The sequence below is a fragment of the Pseudorca crassidens genome, chromosome 7 (genome assembly GCF_039906515.1).
Source record: "Pseudorca crassidens isolate mPseCra1 chromosome 7, mPseCra1.hap1, whole genome shotgun sequence".
NCBI classification, from domain to species: domain Eukaryota; kingdom Metazoa; phylum Chordata; class Mammalia; order Artiodactyla; family Delphinidae; genus Pseudorca; species Pseudorca crassidens.
In genome coordinates, this window is record NC_090302.1 from 64,158,828 (window position 1) to 64,183,870 (window position 25,043).

A 25,043-nucleotide genomic window follows, 5' to 3' on the forward strand; every position below is an offset into this window, starting at 1 on the left:
GCTCCCTCCAAGAGCTCTCAAACCCTATGATATTCCACTGTCTTTGATTTCTCACTCTCTGTTTCCTCACCAATCATGGAAGCTGCTGTTTTTAAAGAAATGAACAGATTGCTTTGGGTGAAAGGGGTGGGAATGGGGATGAAGACACCAGATCTGAAAGAGGCAAGGATGAACAAGATGGGAGTAAATAAGTATTTACAGGACCTGTGGACACGGGGAATTCTAACATTCTCTAAAGGAAGACATCAGCTTATGAAACAGTTTCTGGCTAAGCAATGAACCAAAGCAATGAACACCCAAGTGTTGTTTCTTTTTCATTTATAAGCTATATTTATTTATTTCCTTAAAATGTCTAAATAGGGACTTCCCTGGTGGTCCAGTGGTTAAGACTGCGCTTCCATTGCAGGGGGCACAGGTTCAATCCCTGGAAATGGAATTAAGATCCTGCATGCCGCACGGCGTGGCCAAAAAAAAAAGTCTAAATAGGGCTTCCCTGGTGGCGCAGTGGTTGAGAGTCCACCTGCCAATGCAGGGGACATGGGTTCGTGCCCCGGTCTGGGAAGATCCCACATGGCGCGGAACGGCTGGGCCCGTGAGCTGTGGCTCCTGAGCCTGTGCGTCCGGAGCCTGTACTCCACAACGGGAGAGGCCACAACAGTGAGAGGCCCGCGTACCGCCAAAAAAAAAAAAAAAAAAAAAAAGTCTAAATAATCTCTAAAATTATGACGATTTAGACCCTCAGAAGTCTTTAGTATCTACTGGAAGCAGCAATGTAAACTCTTGAAAGCAAATGGTCATTCCCTCACCCAGTGGGACTTGCAAGAGTTAGCTTCCAGGAGCTCCTCCAGTGTGGTATCTTCTAGTCCCTATCAATCCAAACAGAGAACCTGGTGGGCTGCTCAAAATCCACCAAAAGCCAAAATCACTCCTGATCTTGTGACAAACAGACCTCAAATAATAAAGGTGATATATGACAAGCACTCTTGCCTCTTGAAAAGAGGAAAGGCCGGACCTGCCTTAACATGAAGTACATAAAGAGCACAGAGCCAATGCATCAAATCCTTTCATCTTAGGGTTGATCAGAACCAGAGCCTGCAGCAACCCGAGGGTAAACTTCAAATACGTAACAGGAATAGCTCTTCTCCTCAAGGGTGGTCAGTCTGAGGGACAAAATTATGCAAGTCAGAAACTTAAATATCACAGGAAGGAGGCCAATAACAATATCGGGATTGTTCCATGTCAAATGTAAGGCTCTCTGTTATAGGTTGAGTTGTGTCACTCAAAAATCCCTATGTTTAAGTCCTAACTCTCAGTACCTCAGAATGTGACCTTATTTGGAAATAAAGGCATTACAGATGTAATTCAGATGGAATCATACTAGAGTAGAGTGGACCCCTAGTCTATGATGACTGGTGTCAGTATACAAAGGGGAAATTTGGACACAGACACAAACAAGGAGAACATCCTATGGAGATAAAGGCAGAGATCGGGTGATGCAACAGAAGCCAAGGAAGGCCAGAGATTCCAGCAAAGCACCAGAGCATGGAAGAGAGGCATGGAACAGATTCCCTCTCAGCCCTTAGAAGGAATCAACCCTGCCCACATCATGATCTTGAACTTCTAGCGTCCAGAACCATTAGAAAAATAATTCTTGTTTTGAAGCTACCAGGTTTGTGATACTTTATTAGGGTAGCCCCAGCAAACTAATACAGTCACTAAACATCGTACAACTTGTGGTGAACTGCAGAAAGGCATTTCTTTTCTACTTTTAATTTTTTTTTTTTGGTTGTGCTGGGTCTTAGTTGTGGCAGGCGGGCTCCGTAGTTGCGGCTCACCGGCTCCTTAGTTGTGGCATGCGGGCTCCTTAGTTGTGGCATGTGAACTCTTAGTCGCGGCACGCATGTAGGATCTAGTTCCCCAATGAGGGATTGAATCCAGGCCCCCGCACATTGGGAGCGTGGAGTGCTAACCACTTCGCCACCAGGGAAGTCTCCTCTACGTTTAATATTAAGGTTGTCAGTTTTGGAGTGGTAATGGTATTCAGACCATTTTGTTTTGCCTTTGCCCAAAACTTCATGTGTCAGTGGCAGACAATGGCTAAAGTCTTGATTGGATGGCCTGTTCTCAGAATGCAGAACACCTCCTCTGCAGGGGAGCAGAAAGCCACACGCCCTGGCTGCTTCTCAAGGCCTTTTCCTTTTGTCCCTGGACAGGTGATCTAGGTCCATTCCATACCAGAGGGAAAGAGAGACAACCATGCAGTGTAGTGAGGGAGAGCTACTGGTTCCCATCTACAGAAACCAGGGAAAGGGGGCATTGCTCCCGCCTTGGTACTTAAGGCACAGTTAGCCAAATGAATGTTTGTCCTGCAGTTTAAGTCCCCTTCTTCTGCTACCAACTCCCCCAGGAAGTCTTCCAGGATTTTCCTTAGCCAGAACAATGGCACATCCTTGGGGTCACAATGTACTCTATTAGTGAGTTGTTTTCATGTCTATATTTCTCACAGTATAGAACATCCTTGAGAACAGGCCCCATGCTTTTGTATTCCCTTTTGCACCTAGCAAAATTTTTCCAAACGCTTAAAACAAAACAGGTGTTATCTAATTAAATAACAATTTCCCCTGGAATCTGTTCATATCAGCCTATTCCAAGAGAGATAATTTAGAAATGACCCTTTAGGAATCCACATACTATAACATTCAAAAAATTTCCATTAAAATATGAGGCAATTACATTATTTCAGCTTTGTGTCAGATCTCTGAATAATTTTTTTAAATGGCATTTTTTTCTGGATTTTTGGATGTTTGCCTTAATATTTTATATATTTTATTTGTTACGATCTCTCTTCTCATTTTAAATAAATACTCACTAGTAATAACATAAAATATGAGGGGCAAAGCCTCAAGTACAAACTCATCTCTCTGGGAGAGGGGGTGATCCTGTGCCCTGAGGAGTTTCTAGTTGGCTGAAGTTGCATAATAGTCTGTCTTTTCCACCATCTCCAGACTTTCTTACAAAAACATGAAACAAAGTGTAGACGCAAAACGTACCTGGGTCAAACTGAATCAGCTTAGATGGAGTCATAGTGAAATCCTTTCCAGCTGTAGCTGACACTTGGTTGACCTTAAGAGGGGAAAAACAAAATCTTTTTTTTAATAAAAATAAATATTCTGTAATAGAAAAACATCTAGTCTGATCTCATACTAGACTAAACTCATGCTCTTAAATCTGTTTTTAACATTAAGTGGTTTTTTTATTCTAATACATCATTTTTGACCCATCTTCCTTAAAGTTAACTTTTTCCTAGACTAATATCAATGGAAGTAAACATAAAACTTTATTTTTTTCTTCTCCTTTATAAATGATTTGGTTATTGGAGAAAGTAATGTGAATTTTAAACAGTATATTTCTCTTTGTTGCAAATATCATTTTATTTCATGGCCTTCCCTCTACCCCAACCAGGTCCTAAAATAATGCCTTGGAGGAAAGGGAGAAGGGCAGTGAAGAGAAGGAAAAGTGGGTACTGCTGACAAACGGGGTGCTCATCTGTCAGCCAGCTTGGAGGTATCCTGCGAGCTCAGGGCACTGAAAGCCTTTAGACCAGATGAACTAAAACAAGTCTGGTCCATTTTCGCATCTGGATGAAACCATTCCTCTTCACAGACATGAATGAGGGCTCTGTGGGGATGACAGTCCTGGGGAACAGCCACACAAAGGCCATCCACACCCAGAACCAAGGGCTTCAGAAGCTCCTTCAAGTAAATTGTAAAAAAAAAAAAAAAAAAAAAAAAATTGGTCCAGTCTAAAGAGACAATTGGCTGACCCCTTTTTCCCATCCCCCAGGGCTAAAGAACAGAGGTGATTTAAGGGCTCTGACATCTCGTGCCCTTAACTTCCCCCAGAGGAGCCTAAATATGTGTGAAGAACACATATTTAGTTTGAAATATGGTTGAAAAGGAGTTTGAAAAAGCAGCTTCAGCTGGTTTGAAAAAGAGGTCCTTGAATGAGATGTTCAGGAAAGTGAGTTACTCTATTCCTTCACTTTCTTACAAAGGGATGAAGGGCACAAGTAAAAACTTGCAAATTCCTATTTCTTTGGCCTCAGACATTATCTGCACTTCTAACCAAAGGCCCTAACATGTGTCAGTGGTCTGCAGTGGAAACATTTTGCTCAAGAAGAGTACTGCCTCCTAAGCTCCCATTTCTTCTTTCTCCACAATGCCAAGGCTCCTCCCCAACAACCTTTCCCTGTGGAAAGGCAGCTCATTGCACACCTGTACCCATCATATGCTGGGAGTTACATTTCCCCATGTGGTTCTTGCACGTGCAATTACCTAGTATTTACCACCACTGAGCTTACAGAATCCTACGTGGGAAAAGGAATGGGCTGAGTCAAGGTGGCTGCAGAAATGAGTCCGGTGCAGGTGTGTGATTCAAACCAGGGCAAACAATGTAGGGTAGGAGTGCTTTCTTCTCCCTCCTCCCAGCCAAGCAGCCAATAGGCTCCAGGCTAAAGCAGCAGGCTGTGCTGTAAGCAGAGTGGTCCCTGAAGGACTCGGGCTGTTTGCGAAAGGCCTGCAGACTCAGCTGGCAGCTTCACTGTGTGCACTCAGCTTAAGCAGACAAAAGGTTCCGTCACACCACGTCTGTTGTTTCTACCTGGCATGGTGAACGGTTCTGTGGCCCGAAACTCCGGACTGGAGCATATGGTGCTTTTTATGGAGGACCAGAAGAATATTAGAAAACCATCCAGGCGGGTTCTTTCTTTTTCCATAAACTATCTACTGGGAAGGTAGAGGGGATACCCAGTTATCTGATGATTTAACAATAATAAAACACCCCAGATCAGGGGAAAAGACCCTATGCCCACTAGAAAGATAAATACTGAGTCTGGATATAGTAGGATTTATGTGCACGAGGTTGTGAGGGTGATTTGAACTTATTATTGTAATTGAGACTTAACTGAGATGGCATTTTTTTCCCAGAAGCTAGTATCACTGCTTTTTTCCTTAGATTGTGGAGGGGAATCTTTCAGGCTCATTCACCAGCATTCGTATGTACAGGATTTCCATGTTCTCGTTCACGTGAAGTGCAATTTTTATAGTGACTCCTAAAAAAATCTTTCAATTCTAGAAGCCATAGGTTGTGCTTCACGGCCCATGGCAGTGCAAAGAAACAGCAGGTGACTAGTCCAAAAATAATTATTGAAAATTCCTTATATTTCAGGGTGCCTGTATTGATACATGGTCTCTTAATTTTGCGTGACTTGGGTGAAGCTTACGATAGGTGTGTTCCCTGATTTTTTCATCCACTGAGGCCACAGGAGATGGTCCTGGTGCATACTAAGAGAGAGCCATTTGGGGACTTCCATTCGCCTACAACTCTCCTTTCCAAAGCAGAGTGTGGCCCAAGTTCACTAGGTTGGATAGATCTCCCTTGTCAAATCAAACTTCAAGAGTTAAAGACCAGATTTAAAAACTAAAAATGGGTTAGAAATATCCTATCTAGGAGCTAATGCACCTAGATAAGTGATGGAGGGACAAGGAGGTTTTGTACTTAGACTCTTGGGAATAGTGCAACACTCGTGCAGTTTGAAATTTCCTTAGTTACTCTGAATTTTTCTAAGGAAATAATCAAAGGCACCAACCAGCAACCGAGGTTTTAGCTTGAAAATTGACAGACTTGTTACCTTTACACTCACAAAGGCCGAGTCCATGGAATATCCCTTTCTGGTAATTTCCAAGGGCAATACGCCCACATTCTCACAGACCTCATATTCAGTCTGTGACCACTCGATATGAGACCACTTCAGTTCCAAGCTATGCATGTAAGGAAAAGAAGAAAGAAAATCATGAGAAATGCATAATGGATGCCTGGGGGGCTCCTCTGCTGGGTAGCAAGCTGAACCACTGGTCCACACTGGGAGACAGAAGTGGTTCATCAACCTACACCAATGCTACAAGCTCCTTACACTTGTTTGGGACGTTTTAGCTCACAAAGAACTTTTACTGTCACTGTCTCATTTATTGCTCTTAACAATGCTGTGATGTAGAGCACGGATAAGAATTCCATTTATAAGTGCAGAAATAAGGTTAAAAGTCTATCAGAGGTCTTAAAATTATTAGTGATAGAAAAGAGACTCCTACTTGCATCTTCAGAAGGGAAAGGAGCAGGTGTTAAGTTCAAGGAGAAGTTCATTTTTGGAAAGGACATTGATATGAAATCTTCTCTCCTATCTTTTGGCCTCCTTCATCAATACAACAAGATCATTTCCAGGCACAGGTCTTCTCTGAACTTGGGTTCAGTTTAACAACGAGATATCTTTGAGGATGTGCCTAGGAGTTAGAATGTGCATGTGTTTTAAAGCATTATCTGTCCCTTCCTCTGTGCGTATAAAAGGGCTACGCTAATATGTACCTTGGATGCAGCTATACAACTGAATAAACTTGCTAAATACAGGGTGGTCTTTTTTCCCCACGCTATATTTAGTGAGCCTGACATTTGATGGAAACTGACTTCTTTAATCCTCATGGCATGGAGAGGGACTTTTTCTTTTCTTTTCTTCAGAAAAGAACACTGAGCTTAGAGAGGTTAAATAACTACCTCGAAGGCAAAAATCTATGACAAAGCTAACAGACAGCAGAGATGGAATCCCCAGTATAAATCTGAAACCAAATGTACTATTCCTTCTCTACCAGTCTTCTTCCCAACTGAAGTTCTTCATGACTCTTGTAGTCTGAGCTCAAGCAGGGGACTACAATTTTATCTTTACCCTGAAGTGTTTCCCTTTCTGAGGTGAGAAAACTTGAAATGTTTCACCTGAACATTTCTCTTCAAATATGTTCTTACATCCTTTACCCCCTGTAACCTTTCAGCAATAAAGACATAAGCAATCTTCACTATGATCATCTAACCCACTTCCATTGCTTGTGTTTTATTCATTTCCCTTTCATTCTCCATTCACAAAACCCTCAGTGGTTGCCTTACTATATTCCCAAACTTTCACTTAGATTCAGGCTCTTTCCTCTAGACTTTTAAAGTTACTTTACAATTTTCTTTTCCTTTCAGAACTAGAAATTCTGGGTGCTACTATGTAGAACATAGAATTCACAAATTTCACAGGGCTCTCCAGACTTTCCTGTAGATCATTCATATTAGAGAGTAAGTTTATCCTCTAATAATCACTGTATGTCCTTGTACCAGTCATGTGTCACAGTCACATCCTATAGATTAAGTTCACGAGCGAAACAAACTCAGTAGCACTGTCTCCTACTCCACCAACCCTGGGCCAGTGGGACAAGGGGGAGAGTGGGAGTGTGGAATGGATTTGTATGAATGTTTATTCAATCAATACATATGAAATTTATTATTATTGGCATGCTGGGCTTCACAAAGTTTTGACATGAAAATAGGATCCTTATATTCAATAGTATTCAAAGACCCCTCATGGGTCTTTGACGCAACTGATTTCAAATCAAGACATAAAGAAATAAGAGACTGCTTAAAGAATCACAAGATAACAAGCAACAAGGATAAATGCTATAGAAATAACATAGCATATGTTATGTTAAATATAGTTATAAATGCTAATAGAAATAACACATTGCAAAGAGTTCCTAAAGGATCCAGATAAATGAGAACGGAGAACAAAATAAGCGAGAGGGATTAGAGAAAGATAAAAGAGGAGGAAACGGGAACAATGGGAAGGGGTGAAATAGATACACAGGGATGGATTTCAGCTAACTCTCAGTAAGGTTCAAATGAGTTTCAATGTTCAACCTTCTAAGAATCCATCCATTGCTAATGCTAACCATGACCAGCAAAAATTCATCAGTGTCACTCTGCAGGTCCAGGTGACCCCAAGGCCTAAAGTGAAATGTGATTTGATTGCTGATCTAGATCCATAAGGGGGACCATGCAGAGTGTTGTTCAGCTTCAAAGCATTAAGGGTCTTGGTGTCTGGGAAAGTGCATACATAACCCTGATACACCTTAGAATGCTTCATAATGCTTAGAGGTTAAGATTGTCATTACACAATGTTCTACTTTATTTTCTTAAAACTGCTCCCTACAAATAATAAAGATCTATTGAAAAGCCATGAAATTTAAGCCGGGCTATATATTTTCCAGAAAAATACTTAAGTCACAAAGCACTTGCATACCTAGAGGATATGTGTGACACATGTTTTGAATGTGTTTTTTGTTTTCTGCAGTATTGTATTGAAGAAGATCTTTCTACACTGAGACTGCAGTTGCTAAAACTCTACACAAACACCTGAAAGAAAAGTAAGAGATGTAGTCAATCACTTGGGAATTCTCCCTGAAAGAAGCCACACAGACGTATGCTTGGTATCATGTAGGTAACAAGGTGCAGGACCCCATGAAAGAAATGTGGGAAGCTCTGGATTGCGAGGTGTCATGCAGACAAGAGTTGGTTCAAATCTTCACATTTTAATGATCCCTCCCTTCTATTATCACAAAGTAAAGCTCACTCTAAAGTCAGAAATTAAGTTTATAGATACACTTTCTGTGAAGCCCACAACGCAATCATTTCAAGTCACTTAGCAGGACATGAGAACTCCTTAAGGCCCTAGGTCACGGCTTCTCAAACTTGACGCTATCGACATCTGGGACCAGATGATTCTTTGTGGTGGGAGGCTGTCCTGTGCATTGCAAGAAGTTTAGCAGCATCCCTGGCCTCTACTCGTGAGATCCACCAGATTTAGCCACACCACTCCCCTCTGGTTACAACAATCAAAACTGTTTCCAGAACTTTCCAAATGTCCCTCATGGGGAAAGTCATCCCCAGGGGAGAAACGTTCCCTAAGTGACTGTTGGGACTCAAAACAGTAGAACATTTTATTTAATGTATAAGCTAAATTTTGGTTCCCAACAACTATCGTGAATGAAAGACACGGGATGGAGGAGTAGAAATTAAACGGGATGGGACTTCCGGTCCCTCTCTAACTCTAAGTCAAGCACGAGAAAATCCGTTTAATCACTCGATTTAAAATTGCAATCCGTCCCCAGAATCCAGTGTCTGTGATCCCCCTTAATCTGAGCAACTTTCATTTTCCAAAGTACGTATCGTGTATACCATACTATTTAATTTACTTAGGTACCAAGGAACTTAGCTAAGTATTTAGGTACTTAGCTCCAAGTAAACAGGGGTCTTTGGTTCACTGATGTATCACCAAGTCCCTTCTAGAGTGACTGAGACATAGTAAGAGCTCAATAAGTATTTGTTAAAGGAAATAATGAACCTTGTTTAGCTTCCTGTTTGAAAAGCTAAGTTGACCACTGAAACTTTTTTTCTCCCCAGCCCTATTAACGTATTTCACACAGTCTGAAAAAACAGCTAGACTAGATGATCCTCACGTGTTTTTTCTAGTCCTGACTCACTCTGGATTCCTTAGCTCCTATTGGACTAGAGAGAAAGGTGGCATTGGTAAAAGAGCATTCTATCATAAAGCATGATTTCTTGTTTTCTAAGGCCTGTGCACCCTTCTCAACATCAGACAATGTCTAGAGACAGCTTTGTTTTTCACAGTGGGAGGAGGGTGATACTGGTTATTTAGCGGGTAGAGGCCAGGGACGCTGCTAAGCATCCTTCAATGTATAGGACACCCAACTCACCCTCCACCACTGCCCCACAGCAAAGAATTGTCTGGACCAAGTAGTTAATAGTGTTGAAGTAGAGTCAAAAATATATACTTTCTGATATTTTATTCTGTGGCTACTCGGTTCATTTATATGAAGGAACAATGGACCAGAAGAACCAGTTGGGATTAAAACTCTACTTTGGGATATGGGACATTAATCCAGGTTAACAAGGGTGTGTAAAAAAAGGACTTGGCTGCTCTATGCCTCAGTTTCCTCACTTCCCGAAGTGCAATAATAATGAGTCTGTACTTCAAAGAGGTTAAATGAACCTTAATGAATACTCATTAAGTACTTTGAGCTTCTCAGTGAAAGGTTTTATAGTAGCTAAAATTGTGATTAAATTATTCTTATAACTAGATCTTCACTTATAATCAAGTAGCACATGACTTAAGAAAACAGAAATGGTAAAAAATATTTTTCCAAGTGTTCAATCTAAGACGTCAACTCAAAGGGGATGCTATTAAGCTCAGTAAAAATGCTATGAACACCTGCACTTTCATATTTGTCTTTCTCGCATGATAATGGGGAAACAGTGTTTAGCCGGGAAGCAGCACAGCTAGTACCCCAAACAAGTGCTTTGGAATCAGACACATCTCACAACCACTTATTAGTGTGTGATGATGGTCAGTTAGTCTCTCTGGACCTCAGTTTTCATTATCTTTAAAATGAGGGGAATCATATTCACGTCAAATGATGCAAATTAAAATTTGTTAATATGTATAAAGCACCTGTACACAGTGGGTGTTTAATAAGGGCTATTTCCTTTCCCTTCCTCTGTGGTTTCTTAGATCTAGTCTGGAGATAAATACTTTAACTTCTGGCTTGCAGGTAACATGAAAGCCCAACCTAACTAAGAGTTTCAAACTCTTCCCCTACAATGTGTTTCATAAAAGCTGCTAAAGCATTGCCAGGTTCGCCTGCTAGAAATTCCTTTTCTTTTTTGATTTCTTTGGCTCTTCTCTTTTAAGGCCAAGGATGAGTCACAGAACAGCTAGAATGAGGGTAGCCAAAGGCAGGAGAAGAATCAAAGTGCTTAGAATCATGAAGCAGCTACTGAGTTATGCAGAACTTCAGCAAGGGTCAACTTTTCTTTTGAAGTTCACCTTTTTGCAGTGGGCACAAGAAAGAGGTCAACCCTGAATGCATGTTAAGAAACTGGCTTGGTCAGAAGTCAGCTATATTCTGTGGTCTGCAGAGGTGTTTTACGTGGTCCTGTGTAACTGAGTTTGGGTGGTATGCAGACCACCTTGAGATTCACATCGGACTAGAGAACTGTCGTGGGCATATGAGCGAATCACGCCAAGGCGTGAGCCGATAAGATGAGCACTCACGTTGAGGTCAGGGTGCACTGTGGCCTCTGCCATTCATTCACTCAGTGACTTCTGGCCAATTACTTAAATGCTTTGAGCCTGATTTTCTTATCACCCTCAGAGGATTGTGTTTTGTAGATTAAATTGGACAACATATGTAAAAGCGCCTAGCACAGTGCCTGAAATTTTGGCACTTAACCAAATCTAAATCTTGATGCAAATTTCCATGGATTTCAGTGTTCTAAAATAACTTCTATTTACAATAAAATGTCTCCCAAATGTATCCCTTGAAAAACTTGTTTCATGAGCTATTCTGGGGTAGGGTGGTCTTGGTTCTATAGTCAAATCAGGTTGAGATATCTTGTATACTATACCCCTCTCTCGAAGATTCCCAGTGCATACAAGCATCTTCGTGACTCTAGCATTTGATGCATTAAGCAGCCCGCAAGCTAGCTAGCAATAACTTGATTACATTAAGATTTGCAAACACTATTTCTAACGGAATATCTACTGACCCTTCAGGAATGATATTCTATAGAAATGCTGCCATGGCAAAAACTTACTAGCAATCAAGATTCTGGGACAATTCCCCCTGAACATGGGTCCTTCTTGTTCTTTAAAGAGCCTCCATTTTGCTCCAGATTGCACCCACCTGTCTCTTCAGCTGTGTTATAGAAGGTCCCACCCCTTTAAACATGCAGAATATTAATCTATTAATACCGTCTAAGCCAGAAAAGAACACAAAGTTCCACAGCATTTAGCTGATTGATTAACAAGCATATGGATTATTCACTTTGTGGATCAACGCAGAGTCAATTTCTAACTAGAGATGGGCTTGAGCTGGCCACCAAATGTCTCTGGGATCCTTCTTCAGTCAATTGTTGCCCCCTTGTGAATGAACAACAATAGTAATCACCACCACAGGTCACATTTGTTAATGACTTTAAATATAGAAGATGCTTACATATGTTTTACCTCATTCGTTCCAGTGAAGAAATTGTACTACTGCCCCCACTTTACAGATAAGATAACTAAGGTAAGTAAGCCTTGACCCAGGTCAGTGGGAGAGCCAAGGCTCAAACCCTGTTCTTTGGCTCTCAGTCCAGTGGTTTATTGTGTATTATCTGTCCCATAACCCCCAGTGCCTTAGCCATGGAGTACACACTCATATTGAAATGTAAATGTAATTTACATTTAAGGTCTTGAGGAGTAAGTATTCCCCCTTTCTTGTTGCTTTGGTGGCCAAAGACTGGAGAGAAAGAAGCGAGCTGAGTCTGTTGCTTCTTTTCCTATAGGCCGTTTCCGCACACTCATTAAAAGTGGGCAAAAAGTCCTTTAGCGCAGCGAGGAAAACCATGGACTCAAGAACCATACTTTCTGGACCTAAATCTTAGCTCCTTCACTAGCTAGGTGTATGAGCTTGGAAAAGTCACTTCCTATCTCCTTTTGCCTCAGACTCTTCACCTGTAAATTCTGGATTATGATAGTACCTAACTTAAAGGTGGTTTTGACGATTAAACGAAGAGCAATGAACTAGAGCAGAAACCTACATTGTAAATGCCTGTGATTTATAATGTATGTGTAAGTAGCTTCCTGCTGGTTGTCATGGGAAGACAGACCACTATTCATAACATTTGTTTCCTGCTGGGAAAAAAAAGTTCTTCTTGTTCCAAAAAACATCTACTTACAAATGAGGTTAGGGCCAACTATATCCTTCAAAATTTATACAGATAAGCACTGAGCAGTTTCCACCTCCCCCCACCCACTCTAGAAGAGACAACTTAATATATGTCAGATCAAATCAAAGTTATTTGGGATTAACCATCAGTAGGCATATTTTACATTATATTCCACTGGTTCCAATCATTACAAGCTGAATTAGAAACAACTTCAGCGTAAGTACCTGAAAAAAGGTATCCAGTACAAGTAGGAGCCTATTTTAAAAGCCTCAAGTAAGGTTATAAATTCTGTGATTCTGCAATAAGTTTGAGGATTATTTAAAATCATAAATCATCTTCAAAACAATGCCCTTGGTAACAATGAGGACTGAAAAGGGTATGTAGGTGAAGCAGTATCAATCTAGCTCTATTTTGGGAAAAAAATTCTCTGGCACCTATGCTGTGTTCTCATGTGGAAGACCAGCAGTCAGCATTTGATGAGTAGCAAGTCTGATCAATATTCTTAGGTTTTTTAGTTGAACTATTAAAAAGCAAGTGAAATCAATTTATTAATATTTTTGGAGCAGGATTTAAAAAAAAAATTTCCTTGAAAATTGGAAGACATTTGTCTGAATTGCAAGTAGGTGGGCAGCTGTTTTACTTTTATAGGGCCATGATTGTATTTTAATGTCAGGGGACAGGACTTCCTTGCTCATACCTATTTCCGAGCTTCTTGTACTGCACACCTGGCCTATAGTAGCCGCTGGGTAAAAATCTGGACCAGGTACTGCAGGCAATAGAGGTGGGACCCTGGGAACATGTTTTGTTAAAGACGTGTTTTTCTAACAATGACTACAGAGACCTCTGCTGGCAGATATTGGGACTACAATTCAGGATTAGAAAGAAAAAGCAAGAAGGAAGGGAGCAGAGGTGAATTTCTCAATTTTTCTTTTCTTCCTTTGTCCATATTCTGTCATAAAAGCCCCGTAAAGGAGCTGTCCTCACTTATGGGACGTAGTTCGACTAGGATAAGGTAAATACTAAAACTAGGATAAATGAACAACTTTCCTTCGAGGTGACTGGGAAGGGTATCAAACTTGAAAGAAAAAACACTGCAGGTGGAGAACTGGGCTATGATTAACCTTTCTGTGATCTTCTGACAGCTGGCAAGTTACTCAAGGTACACCTTCCAAAAAAGTTTAGAATAGGGACCTGGTGAGTGAAACTACTATGGTCTGTGAATATTGTTAATTTTGAGGGTTTGTTACTCTGGTTATGCTGAAAGACATACACTTTATACAAATTCTAAGTATCACTTAATATCTCCCCAAGTCTGTTTTCCTCTTTGTACTGTCTTCACCTTACCTATGGTAGGTTTACTGACTCACAAAAGCAGTCACTAGTTATTGCTTGGGTTTTTGGGAAGAGAAGATGTTTTGCTAGCATTTCCTGACTTCCTCATTCTTCCCAGTTCTAGATATTTTAGAGATTTAGATTTAGGAAACTGTGGTTACTAACACAGTCCTAGAGTGACCTCTTGCTGCATGGTTTGTACATGAGCCTACAAGCTCAGTCCTGGATGCCAGTGAATCGTCAAGACAGAAACCTCTGTGGGTGTGAAAGGATATGCATTTGTAAATGCATGCATAAAATGAATGACCCAGTTAAGTTAATGAACTTAACTTTTTAACGTTTCCATATTCTGTGAAGCTACTGGCTTTCCCATTATCAAGCAGTAATAGAAGTTTCCCTCTCCAAAATCAATTCTATGAGCTTGTGAAATAATCTATCAATTTGTCCTCTTAGATTCTGATTAAAAAATAACATTTCGCTTTCCTAATAAGATACATTCTGGACATTATATGCAGGACTATTGAATAAGCAAAAGAATTTACATTTGAGGAGTGGCAGAGTTCCCCGTGGGGTCCATGACTTGAAATTCTATGGTATCTGAATTTACTTCCAAAGATGGGTTTATGATGTAAAGAACGGTCTTACTGTTTAAGTCCTTTTGGCTAAATTTCTCATGGATAAATTCACCTACAAAAAAGAAGTAAATGAGTTTCACTGGTAATCAAACAAAATATTAGGTAAGAGCTGATACAATTTTATGGCTATTTTATTTCAAACTCCTCTTTAAAAACAGCCAAAGTATATTTTTTAAAGAAATTAATAAAATGTAACTATCTTAAAATTCAAATCGAATGAACTTAAATTAGGCTTCCAAATTACTTTGTCTCAGAAATATTGTACCTTAAATATGAAAATAGAGAGGGAGTAGGAAGATATAGTAATAAAATCTAAAATTCTGTGCCATCCTGTTTAGTGACATATTGTGATCATTGTCTTCATAAAGCAGAAATAAGATACAATCCAGAGAAAACTTACACCAAAAAAATTGTTTTTAATGAACTTACATCACCTTGGAATTCATGACAGAAAAAAATGAGTCACAAATATGAATTTGGTCCTGACAATGTGTGTTTTTGTCAATATATTACGATCTGGTTATTGAAAAAAAAGTTGTAAACAATAAACAACTGTGTATCAGTATTTAGTTCTCCCACTCAAGATGAATTTAGGAAAACTCAGCTTCAAACCCTCTTTAGCACCTATATTGATTTATAAACTGCATCTATCAGGAAGCCCTGGGGAGTGTTTACCAAATGGGCCTGCACTTAATTAAATAACTGTCTAGCATTGCCAGCCACTGGGTATTTTAAAATGAGCAATTACAAGGAGTAAGGAAGGCAGTACCTGTTGTTGTATTCTCCAGATGTCCATGTTGGGGGCCTCGTAAAATCTTAAAGATAATCTGATTGCCATCAGTGTCGGGGTCCGATGCCTTCAACACGTGGGAAGTGATGTAAATCCCATAACAACCATTTTTCAGGAGCCCCACTTGAGAAGGGGAATGCAAATGTGTGATGTGGGGGGCTGCTTTGTCCACCTGGTCCACCTGCATGATCAATAATTACACACAGTGTTATACAAAGGCTTCTCATCCCCAAGCAACACAGGGCTTTAATGGTTCAACGATGACAAACGCTCCTGAATTTCAGATTCCTTATTGGTTAATTTCTGCTGAAAACTATCTCATTCACAATATTCTCAGCAAATATCATAGTGCCTGGAAGAGAGGCCAACTTTCTACTGTAAACTTTGACCCAGCTTTATTTATTTGTCCACCGTCTGACTACCCCATTAGGACCTAAACTCCCTGAGGGCAGATACATGTCTTTTTCTCCCCAACTATTCCCTGCACCTGGCACAATGCCCAGCTATAACAGAAGCTCAAGAAATACTTGTTGAATGAATACATTAAAACTGACCCAAGAATTGTACTGCAAACTTAATATTAGTTCTACAGAAGGATTTCCCCTTTTTCCCAGTGTTTGGTGACTTACAGAAGAAAACATGTAAGGTTTTACAAATGCATTGAACATTTTTTTTTGTCGTGTCTTTGTTAAGATAGCAAAAACGTTGAGTAGAAATAAAAATACCTCAGTAAAAAAAAGTGAAAGGTGCTTATCTATAGGCACTTGCATATTTGTTTTATTGACAGTGAGAACCGGGTAAACAGGTAGACTCAATCTGTGAAGACTGTGATGGGCAACTACTCCTGAGTGAAAGAGATATATAGTTTCAAACACTACAAAGGGCCTCATTCAGGTATCCTATGGAGCTCAGTCCCTCTTCAAAATGACTCTTATAGGTTACGGAGGGAACATTTTAGGATGAATTAGCACAATTCATCACTGATACCACAAAAGAGGTACAAGGACACTGGTACTTCCCTTCACTCCTAATCATTCAAATTTTAACTTTATTTACCTCAAATGATCCTCTTGTAATTCTACCAAAGAGTGTCAATGATAAGACTATATATATTTTTGTGTATGATCACGTGATAAACTGCTATTCAGCTATTAATAAGAAAAGGAGGCAGGACAAACTAGTAACGAAAAATTCCCACAATTCAACGTTAACTGGTAAAAACCAAAAAACAAAACCCAGCGAGTTGCCGAATAGGAGACAACTACACTACCATTTTTGATCAAAACAAATACATATATATGTTCATACAGACAGAGACAAAATTCTGGGAGCATTTGCACAAACCTGTTCATTTGTCTTGGGATGAGGAAAAATTACCGCTTCTCCTTTGAGTATTTCTGTATGGAATTTTGTAACAACCAAAATTTTTTTTCCTTTTAAGTTGGCAAGTTGCTTTTTGATTAAAGAATGTAATCATACCTCATGTTGGTAAATGTTTGGAAAAACAGACATTTTTATATTTTGCTGGTACAAATGCAAATTAGTGAACATTTTCTGGAGATAAATTAGACGTATATGTATATTAAAGATGTGCACATACTGTGATCCAAAATTTTCAGTTTTTGAATGCATCCTACAGAAATACATATGTACGCAAATATATATATATATGGATGTTGACTAAAATATAATTTGTAATAGCAATTAACAAAAAATTCCATAAAACATAAAAGTCCAACAGGGGATTTATAAAACACCTCTGCCTGAGATTGAGTGCCATGCAGCCTTTAAAAATTGTGTTTTCAAGGAAGATTTAATGACATGAGGAAATTTTTATGAGTGGAAACAGGCAATATGCATAAAAGTACATATAATATCATCCTTTTTTTATTGCAATAAAAGAATGCAAGGAAGCCACTGACAGCAGTAGGATGACGAAGGGTTATTTTTTTGTCCTTTTCTGTAGTTTATGAACTCTTTACAACAATTATTTTATAAGCTGAAATAGCAACAAACACTTTCAAAAGTTAGTCATTCTCCTCTCCTAAAAAAGTGTGGATAGCACCCTCAGAGCTGTGAGGTTGGGTGGGAGGTGGAGGGTCAAACATTTATCATGGCCACTGGGGGAGAAGCTCCAAGGTGACTAGTAGGAAGGATGGTCAATGTCAAGAGAGGAAAAATACAAATACTTCAAGCCATGTAAGTAATACTCAAAGTTGGTAAATACTTGAGTATAGGGATTTTTTTAATGTTATATTTTCCTTAAAAATAAAAGTATTACAAAATGAATAAACGCCTGTTGTGTTCATTTGTTTTTAAAAAATTGTTAATATCTACACGCCGGTTACATGGTCCCCTGTTGTGTCTTCAGTCCTACTTTGTGTTAAAATCTATTCTAGTCTTATTAAATTTCTAGTTTCTTCAGAAGCAGGTCTTTTGGATCAGTATAACAGAAGCATTTTAAAATATTGGAGTATAAGACATTTTTTAAAAAAGGCTACATCCTTATGATCACTTGTGTTGGATTTACTAAAAATCATCTCACACTTGCCTAAACCTTAGAAAGCAGTGATGCTGGTCCTTTCTCCCTCACCCCCACTCCCATTGTCTCCTTTTAAGAAAGATTACAGGAATCATTACATCAAGACTGCAGAATCTTAGTCAGATATCTGGACAAAACTATATTCAAAAAGAAACACGCATCACTACGTTCATAGCAGCGCTATTCACAATAGCCAAGACATGGAAACAACCTATATGTCCATTGACAGATGAATGGATAAAGAAGATGTGGTGTGTACACACACACACAATGGAATACTACTCAGTCACAAAGAAGAACGAAATAATGCCATTTGCAGCAACATGGATGCAACTAGAGATTATCATACTAAGTGAAGTAAGTCCGAAAGAGAAAGACAAATACCATATGACATCACTTATATGTGGAATCTAAAATACGACACAAATGAACCTATCTACGAAACAGAATGAGACTCACGGACATAGAGAACAGACTGGTGGTTCCCTAAGGGAGAGGGGCTGGGGGAAGGATGGAGTGGGAGGTTGGGATTAGCAGATGTAAGCTATTATATACAGAATGGATAAACAACAAGGTTCTACTGTATAGCACAGAGAACTATATTCAATATTCCATGATAAACTGTAATGGAAAAGAATATTTTAAAAAAGAAGGAATGTAAATATACACATAACTGAATCACTTTGCTGTACAGCAGTAATTAATACAACACTGTAAATCAACTATACTTCAGTTAAAAAAAAGACTGCAGAATCTTGGTCGGATAGACATGATTTCCTACAAAATGAATGTCAGATTAGTGCCTGCTGGTATCAGTTTTGTGTTTAAATCCAGTAGCTTTGCCCTCAGTTAGCCAGGTTGGGACCCTAACAGTAGTGTACCCATGCTTAGTAGACCTATTTGGACCAATTCATCCCTCAGTGGTGGTTGACGTCTTATTGTCTTGCCAGAAAAAGCTCTTAAAAGCAAGAGACTGAGGAGGTCACTCTCCTGCACTGCTGGAGGGGTGAGTCATTTCCTAAATTGTTTGACTTCTTGGCTCAGAGACACCAGGAAGTTCAGGGGAATTGTGGGAGAAAGAGGCCTTCCTTGTGAGGTTTTTTGTTCGTTTGCTTGCTTGCTTTTTAACACACAAGGCAAGGAAACCCTTGTACTTTTAATGAAAAACCTTTACAACATGTATTGAATATTTCCCTATCAGTAAATTCTACAACTTCCAAGAGATAACTCTCCTATGATAACCATGTTCTTTAAGATATTATTGGTGTTGGGAGAAACCTGATTTAAGTTCTGGTACTCTCTTCAAACTGTACCCCCTTTTCCCTCTCTGTTCTGGAGTGTAGTGCGGAACTCTTATGCCTTCACTCAGAATTAGTAACTCCTATAAATCTGCAACCAAATAGACCAGAACATTATTCCAGGTTGGGCAGTACAGTGACATTTCTCTACATTGTGTGGGGGGTCAGGGGTCAAGAAAAAGATATTAACAGACTGAAGAGTGGGATGAAACTAACAACAAGTAAAACATAATTTAAAAAGAAACAGTAATTTTACTATGTACAAAGTACTTCTTACATACTGTACCAATATTACCAACACCTTCTCTTTTCTCCTAGTACATCATAATTTCACTCCACTTTCTGGACCTCCCTCATGCCAAAGATTCATCTTGTATCCACTCCATGTGATCATAACTCCCCACCTTCCTCCTCAGATCCCACCTTAGATAAAGACTGTGATGGTTAATTTGATATGTCACCTCAGCCGGGTCTGATGTCCAGTTGTTTGGTCAAACACCAGCTAGATGCTCCTGTGAAGGCATTTTTTTGTTTTTTAGATGGGACTAGTATTTCAATCAATTGCCTTTGAGTCAAGCAGATTACCCTCTATAATGTGGGTGGGCCTCACGCAATCACTTAAAGGCCTTAAGAGAAGACTGAAGTCTCCTGAAGAGGAAGGAATTCTGCCTCCAAACTGCCTTTGGACTCAAGACTGTAACATCAACTCCTGCTGGAATTTTCAGGCTGCTGGCCTGCGCTGCAGATTTTGGATGTGTCAGACCCCACAATTGCGTGAGCCAATTCCTGAACATAAATCAATTGAATCAATCTTTCCCTTTCTCTTTTTCTCCCCCTCTCTCTCTCATAGTCTATATGTATATAAATTATATACATCCTCTTGGTTCTGTTTCTCTGGAGAACTCTAAGACAGAGATGAAAGAGCAAGGGAAAATTATTATTATTTTACATAATCAGAATGTATCCTGAATTAAGAGACAGATTTACATCTTTTTTTGCTGTTGGTGGAAGTGTGTAGAACAGGGTGAACTATATCCAAGGAGACTGGATTCAAGGCTTTGAGAGCCAGAACATACTTGATGTGTTTTGACTAAAAAAGAAACACACATTATGCCCTCCAAGAACCATCGTAACAGTCAACACAACTGTGGCAGCGTAGTACCACAGAAAGGACACAGTATTGGGGATCAAAAAGACTTGAGATCTTTATGTGTGTTTGACCAAACTTTTGAACTCCTGACCATCTATAAAATGGAGGTAATAAAACTTAGTTCATTGGATTTTTATAAAAATTAAATGAGATTTATGGAAAGTGGGTCCGACCTACAGTTAACACTCCAAAAATTGTAGCTGCTACCGTTATTATCCCCACCATTAATACATGTGTAATATTGATGCTGCTTCGTAAGTTTCCATGTGTTTACTTGAAAACCATTAAAATGCCAGTAGATAACACAGACCAAAAGGCATCAACATAATAGTGTAGCTAGATGTTGTTACAGTAATCACAAGAGATAGAATATCTGATATATTTCAGGCAATATGCTAGTACCTTAGACACCTAATCTTATTTAATTCTCACCATAATGTGTAAGGATTGTTTCTCAAAGAAGGCAAAGTAGAATCAGAAGAGTCAAAGAACTCTTTTAAGGTCACACAGCTATTAAAATGTTTAAAACAGAAATTCCAACCTAGGTGTGTCTGACTCCAAAGCCCATGTTCTGTGGTCCTTTCTGTACCACCACTGACTCCAAAGGCCAGTCATTAGCCCGTACACAGGGAGCACAACTGTTTTGTTCATATTAACATGCCTGGTGCCTTCCTTAGTGCCTGGCACACTGTAGACACACATTACACATTTGAATGAAAGAAGGAAGGAAATAAGGCAACAGTTCTCCTGGAAGTCGTTCTCTCCACATCTCTGGCCAAGGACCATGTATTTGTCATACTTGCCTGGATGGTGAATGAAACAGGTTCTTGCCACCTTCTCCCATCCACAAGAAAGCCTTGGTTTGTCCCATCCGTGGCCACAAAAGTAAAGCGGTCGGTGCGAGAGTGCCCTCCCGAGTGCCTGTAGGTCACATGCCCGCTGTCCACGTCCAGCTGAGTGAAACTGTGTGGAAGCTGCATTGTCCCCCGCAGGTAGAGCTGGCCGTGTCGTGGAAGCTGGGCCAAAAGGAAGGTGAGGTTCTCCGCTGGAGTGTCAGGGTCGGTCAGCTGAAGGAGGTCAGGGGAGAGGAGACCCGTGGCCCCTTCAGCCAGTCTCAGCCCCTTGTTCCTGGTCACCACGGGTAAGGCTGTGTCCACAGTCTCCAGTGTGATCTCAAACACCCCAGGCTTGGTCTGCAGTCCATTGCTCACGATGAATCTGGCAAAGAGAGGCAAGGTAGCCTTCAACATGGATTCTTGTGTCACCATCTACTGGAATGAAATGATAACAATACACACCTTTACTAAAGGATATGTCGTGTTGGGACGAAAATGAAAACTCAAGGGTGGCTCTTTCAGGAGGACACTATTCTATCCATTAAACCAATCACTAGGTAATGCACAAATGGACCATTCTAACTCCCAAAGTATTTTTTCATCAACATTGATGGTAACTCACATGATGGGGCAGAGTGTGCCAATGATATTTCTCAGGCTTGTCAGTACTTAATGTAATTCCTTGCCCCAAATAGGAATTTCACATCCTTTCAGATCCACTGCACTAGTTTGAAGAGTACACTCATTTTATATATATAGACTTTTGCAACTGTATTTTTTGGTGAGAATTTAATAAGCTAAACTTTTTTTTTAAACATCTTTATTAGAGTATAATTGCTTTACAATAGTATATTAGTTTCTGCTTTATAACAAAGTGAATCAGTTATACATATACATATACCCCATATCTCCTCCCTCTTGCGTCTCCCTCCCACCCTCCCTATCCCACCCCTCTAGGTGGTCACAAAGCACCAAGCTGATCTCCCTGTGCTATAATAAGCTAAACTCTTAAGACTGATCATTGGAAGCTCATCCAATAAAATGCTGAGTGGGCTAAATTTGGCTAATTCACTCAATTCATATACTTTTCTTTGAGCTTCCACATTTGCCCCTGACAAGATATGGGGGAGAGCCATTAGATAACGATTATTCCCCTGCTTTAAAGAAAAGAAAATTAGAGCACAAGGGTTCAGAAACGTGGCAGGAGATCATAAGGCAGGTAGGAGACAGAGCTGGGACCAGAACCCAGGTTTTCTGACCTCACACCTTTTGCTCTTACAGAGTTTTTAATAAATGCTGGTTTAGCAGTCCACTAAGAAAGAGTTGTGGTGCCTGAGTACCACTGCAGACCTACAAAGAGAAAACTGAAATGATACAAATCCAAGGTGAGCAAAATCTTTCTTACAATCGCGGGTTCTGTGATACCATAATGTGCTTCTGATTATACTGATCACTAAATCACATTCCACCCAGCACTGCCAATCTCAAAATTAAACTAATTGAAATGATCTTTAGAACATTTCAACATGTAATTTCTATTTGAAGGACAACTGAGACCATCATGAAATTAAGCCCACAGAATGCACTATTAAAACTCCAACAAGTTAGGAAATCACTACTCAAATGGAACTGACACATTCACCGTAGGCCAAAGAAATGTACTTTGAAATAATCACAGAGTTGTGTCTATTCGTTTTTCTCCATGTACCAGGTGCTTGAAATATTCATGGGGGAGAGAGATACTCTTATATTCCATGGATGTAAACATGTCTAAAACTGTTGCAGTGGCATATAACATTAAATTATATAATTTACTTAGGAGGTTCTTTTTCAAAACTAGAGAAGATATGGGGTTTATCTTTACTAATCTGACAAATGTGACTACCAAGTTTTTCATTCTTTACAAAATGTGTCTTATCCTCCAGGGTTGGAGGGTTGATGCTTTGCTTTTGAACATGAGGGAACCTGAAACCAGGTTGTGTGGGCGTCATGTAGCAACCAGCCTGCCTGAGGCGAAGGACTCAGGGAAAAAAAGCAGCTGAACAAAACGTAAAAGATGAGTTTGGCTGATACAGATTTTGCTTTGAAGGCTAGGCTAAAAATTTTGAGCTTTCAAATTATCTAGTTGATAAGACTGCCTACAAGGAAAACAGGATGTGATGCATAGAAATTCTTGTCTAAAAAGTTAAAACTGCTAAGTGAAGTACTACAGATAAAGCACATTTTTGACATTTCACACACCTTGTCTTGTAAAGGATATAACCTGGTTTTGTCCACAGCATTATTTTTACAGTTTGGAAAAGAATACTGAATTAACTTTAGAATTGTAGATTGAGCAAAATCACATAGCTTCCTTAAAACAAAACAATACATTTGGATAAATATATTCTAAGCAAAGAGGGCAATTTCATTGCTGGATCATGAAGTGTTTGCAAAATTCATTATTTTTTAAAAAAGGCAAAAAAAGCACACCTAGAAAAATATTTGTGTGTGTACTTCAACTTTTTACTTACTAGTCACCTTGACAGTTTCAAAGATCAAGCGATATACATGTTTTAGGTACAAAAATCATGGTCTGTTTCTCAGGGGCAGCTTTTCGTGGAATTATGCCTTTATTCCACTGTTTTCCTGTTAACTTTTTCATGTTTCCTCCCTGGAGCCTATCATCTGACCAGAGGTAAAATAAGGAGACTAGGCATTCCCTCAGGGCCTCCAATTTCTCCTTTTTTCACTTAACCCCTCCAGAAACACGTTTCATGCTTCCAACTTTGCCCTCTTTCACAATAAAGTGGCTGTCTATTCCCTACCAGATCCCTATATCAACACATGCTCTTGTGGAGAGTTTTAAATTAGCTATTTAGAGTTCAGCAAAAATTTAAGCCAGAGGACATGTATTTCTAGTATTAGCATTAATTGTGGAATTCAAGTCTTTGTGCCCTGTTAAAAGCAGGTCAAATACTGGTGGAAAAGGAAGAAGAAGGAAGGGGAGAGGCAGCCCTCAGGGGCAAGGAGGTGAAGGGGGAGGCCCAGCGACTGCCACGGGCTCATCGGAGGCAGTCATTTTGAGTATCAGATTCTGACTTTCTTCCCTGGAGACTGAATTCCAAAAATGCCCAACAAGGTCCTCCAAGCTCAGTCTCGAGGCGGCCGCATTTATCCGTGTGTGTGTGACCCGTGTGGGGGGCACTGAAGTTTTCTCCTGATCCAGGTGGTCCATCGCAGACTCCTCCCTGCCTCTGACGGGCATTTGACCATGTCGGAAATCGGCAGCCTGCCATCAGACAGATGGGAATGAGGGCGAGCGGGAGAGGGACCATGTAAGAGTAAGAAATATGTTTACTGAGGCCAGCGTTCCCAGCTGGGACCCCAAGGCAGCTGTCTGCACTGACTGAAAGCTAAGAAGCCAGCGGTGAAAAGGACACAATGTCTCAACAGGACTGGATCACACACATCATTCCACCTTCACCAGTAACAATGCAAACTACTCACAGGCAGAGAACATTATCAGAGAGAGAGAGACAGGGAGGATGGTCATGGTTGGCTTCCCAGTAAAAAAAAAAAAAGTCTAGCAGAACCAGTGAGACAAGGTCAGTGCTTCGTGTCTACAAAGGTTGACCAGATGATCTTACAAATGCTGCACTACCACCCCCCTCAAAAGAAACCTTCCAAACATATTTTCAAGTTCTAAAACAATAGTGCCATTGCTGTTATGGCATCCACTCCAAGCTTAAGAAGCTGGTGGTATCGAGGGAGCAGCTCATTCTGTGGGTCCCATTTCCTTTATTACCACCCCCCTCCCTTAAAAAGAG

At 40.0% G+C, this 25,043-nt stretch overlaps 1 protein-coding gene across 1 annotated transcript in view; it reads right to left on the reverse strand.

Annotated features, from left to right (window-relative positions):
* Window positions 1-25,043, reverse strand: part of FREM1 (FRAS1 related extracellular matrix 1) — a 168,313-nt gene that overhangs the window by 17,881 nt on the left and 125,389 nt on the right. Inside the window, exons 25-29 of the mRNA XM_067744415.1 lie at window positions 21,202-21,616; window positions 15,388-15,589; window positions 14,526-14,670; window positions 5,690-5,819; window positions 3,051-3,123 (exon numbers count right to left, since the gene is read on the reverse strand). Of these exons, the coding sequence (XP_067600516.1) occupies window positions 3,051-3,123; window positions 5,690-5,819; window positions 14,526-14,670; window positions 15,388-15,589; window positions 21,202-21,616 (965 nt within the window). The remainder of the gene's footprint in view (window positions 1-3,050; window positions 3,124-5,689; window positions 5,820-14,525; window positions 14,671-15,387; window positions 15,590-21,201; window positions 21,617-25,043) is intronic.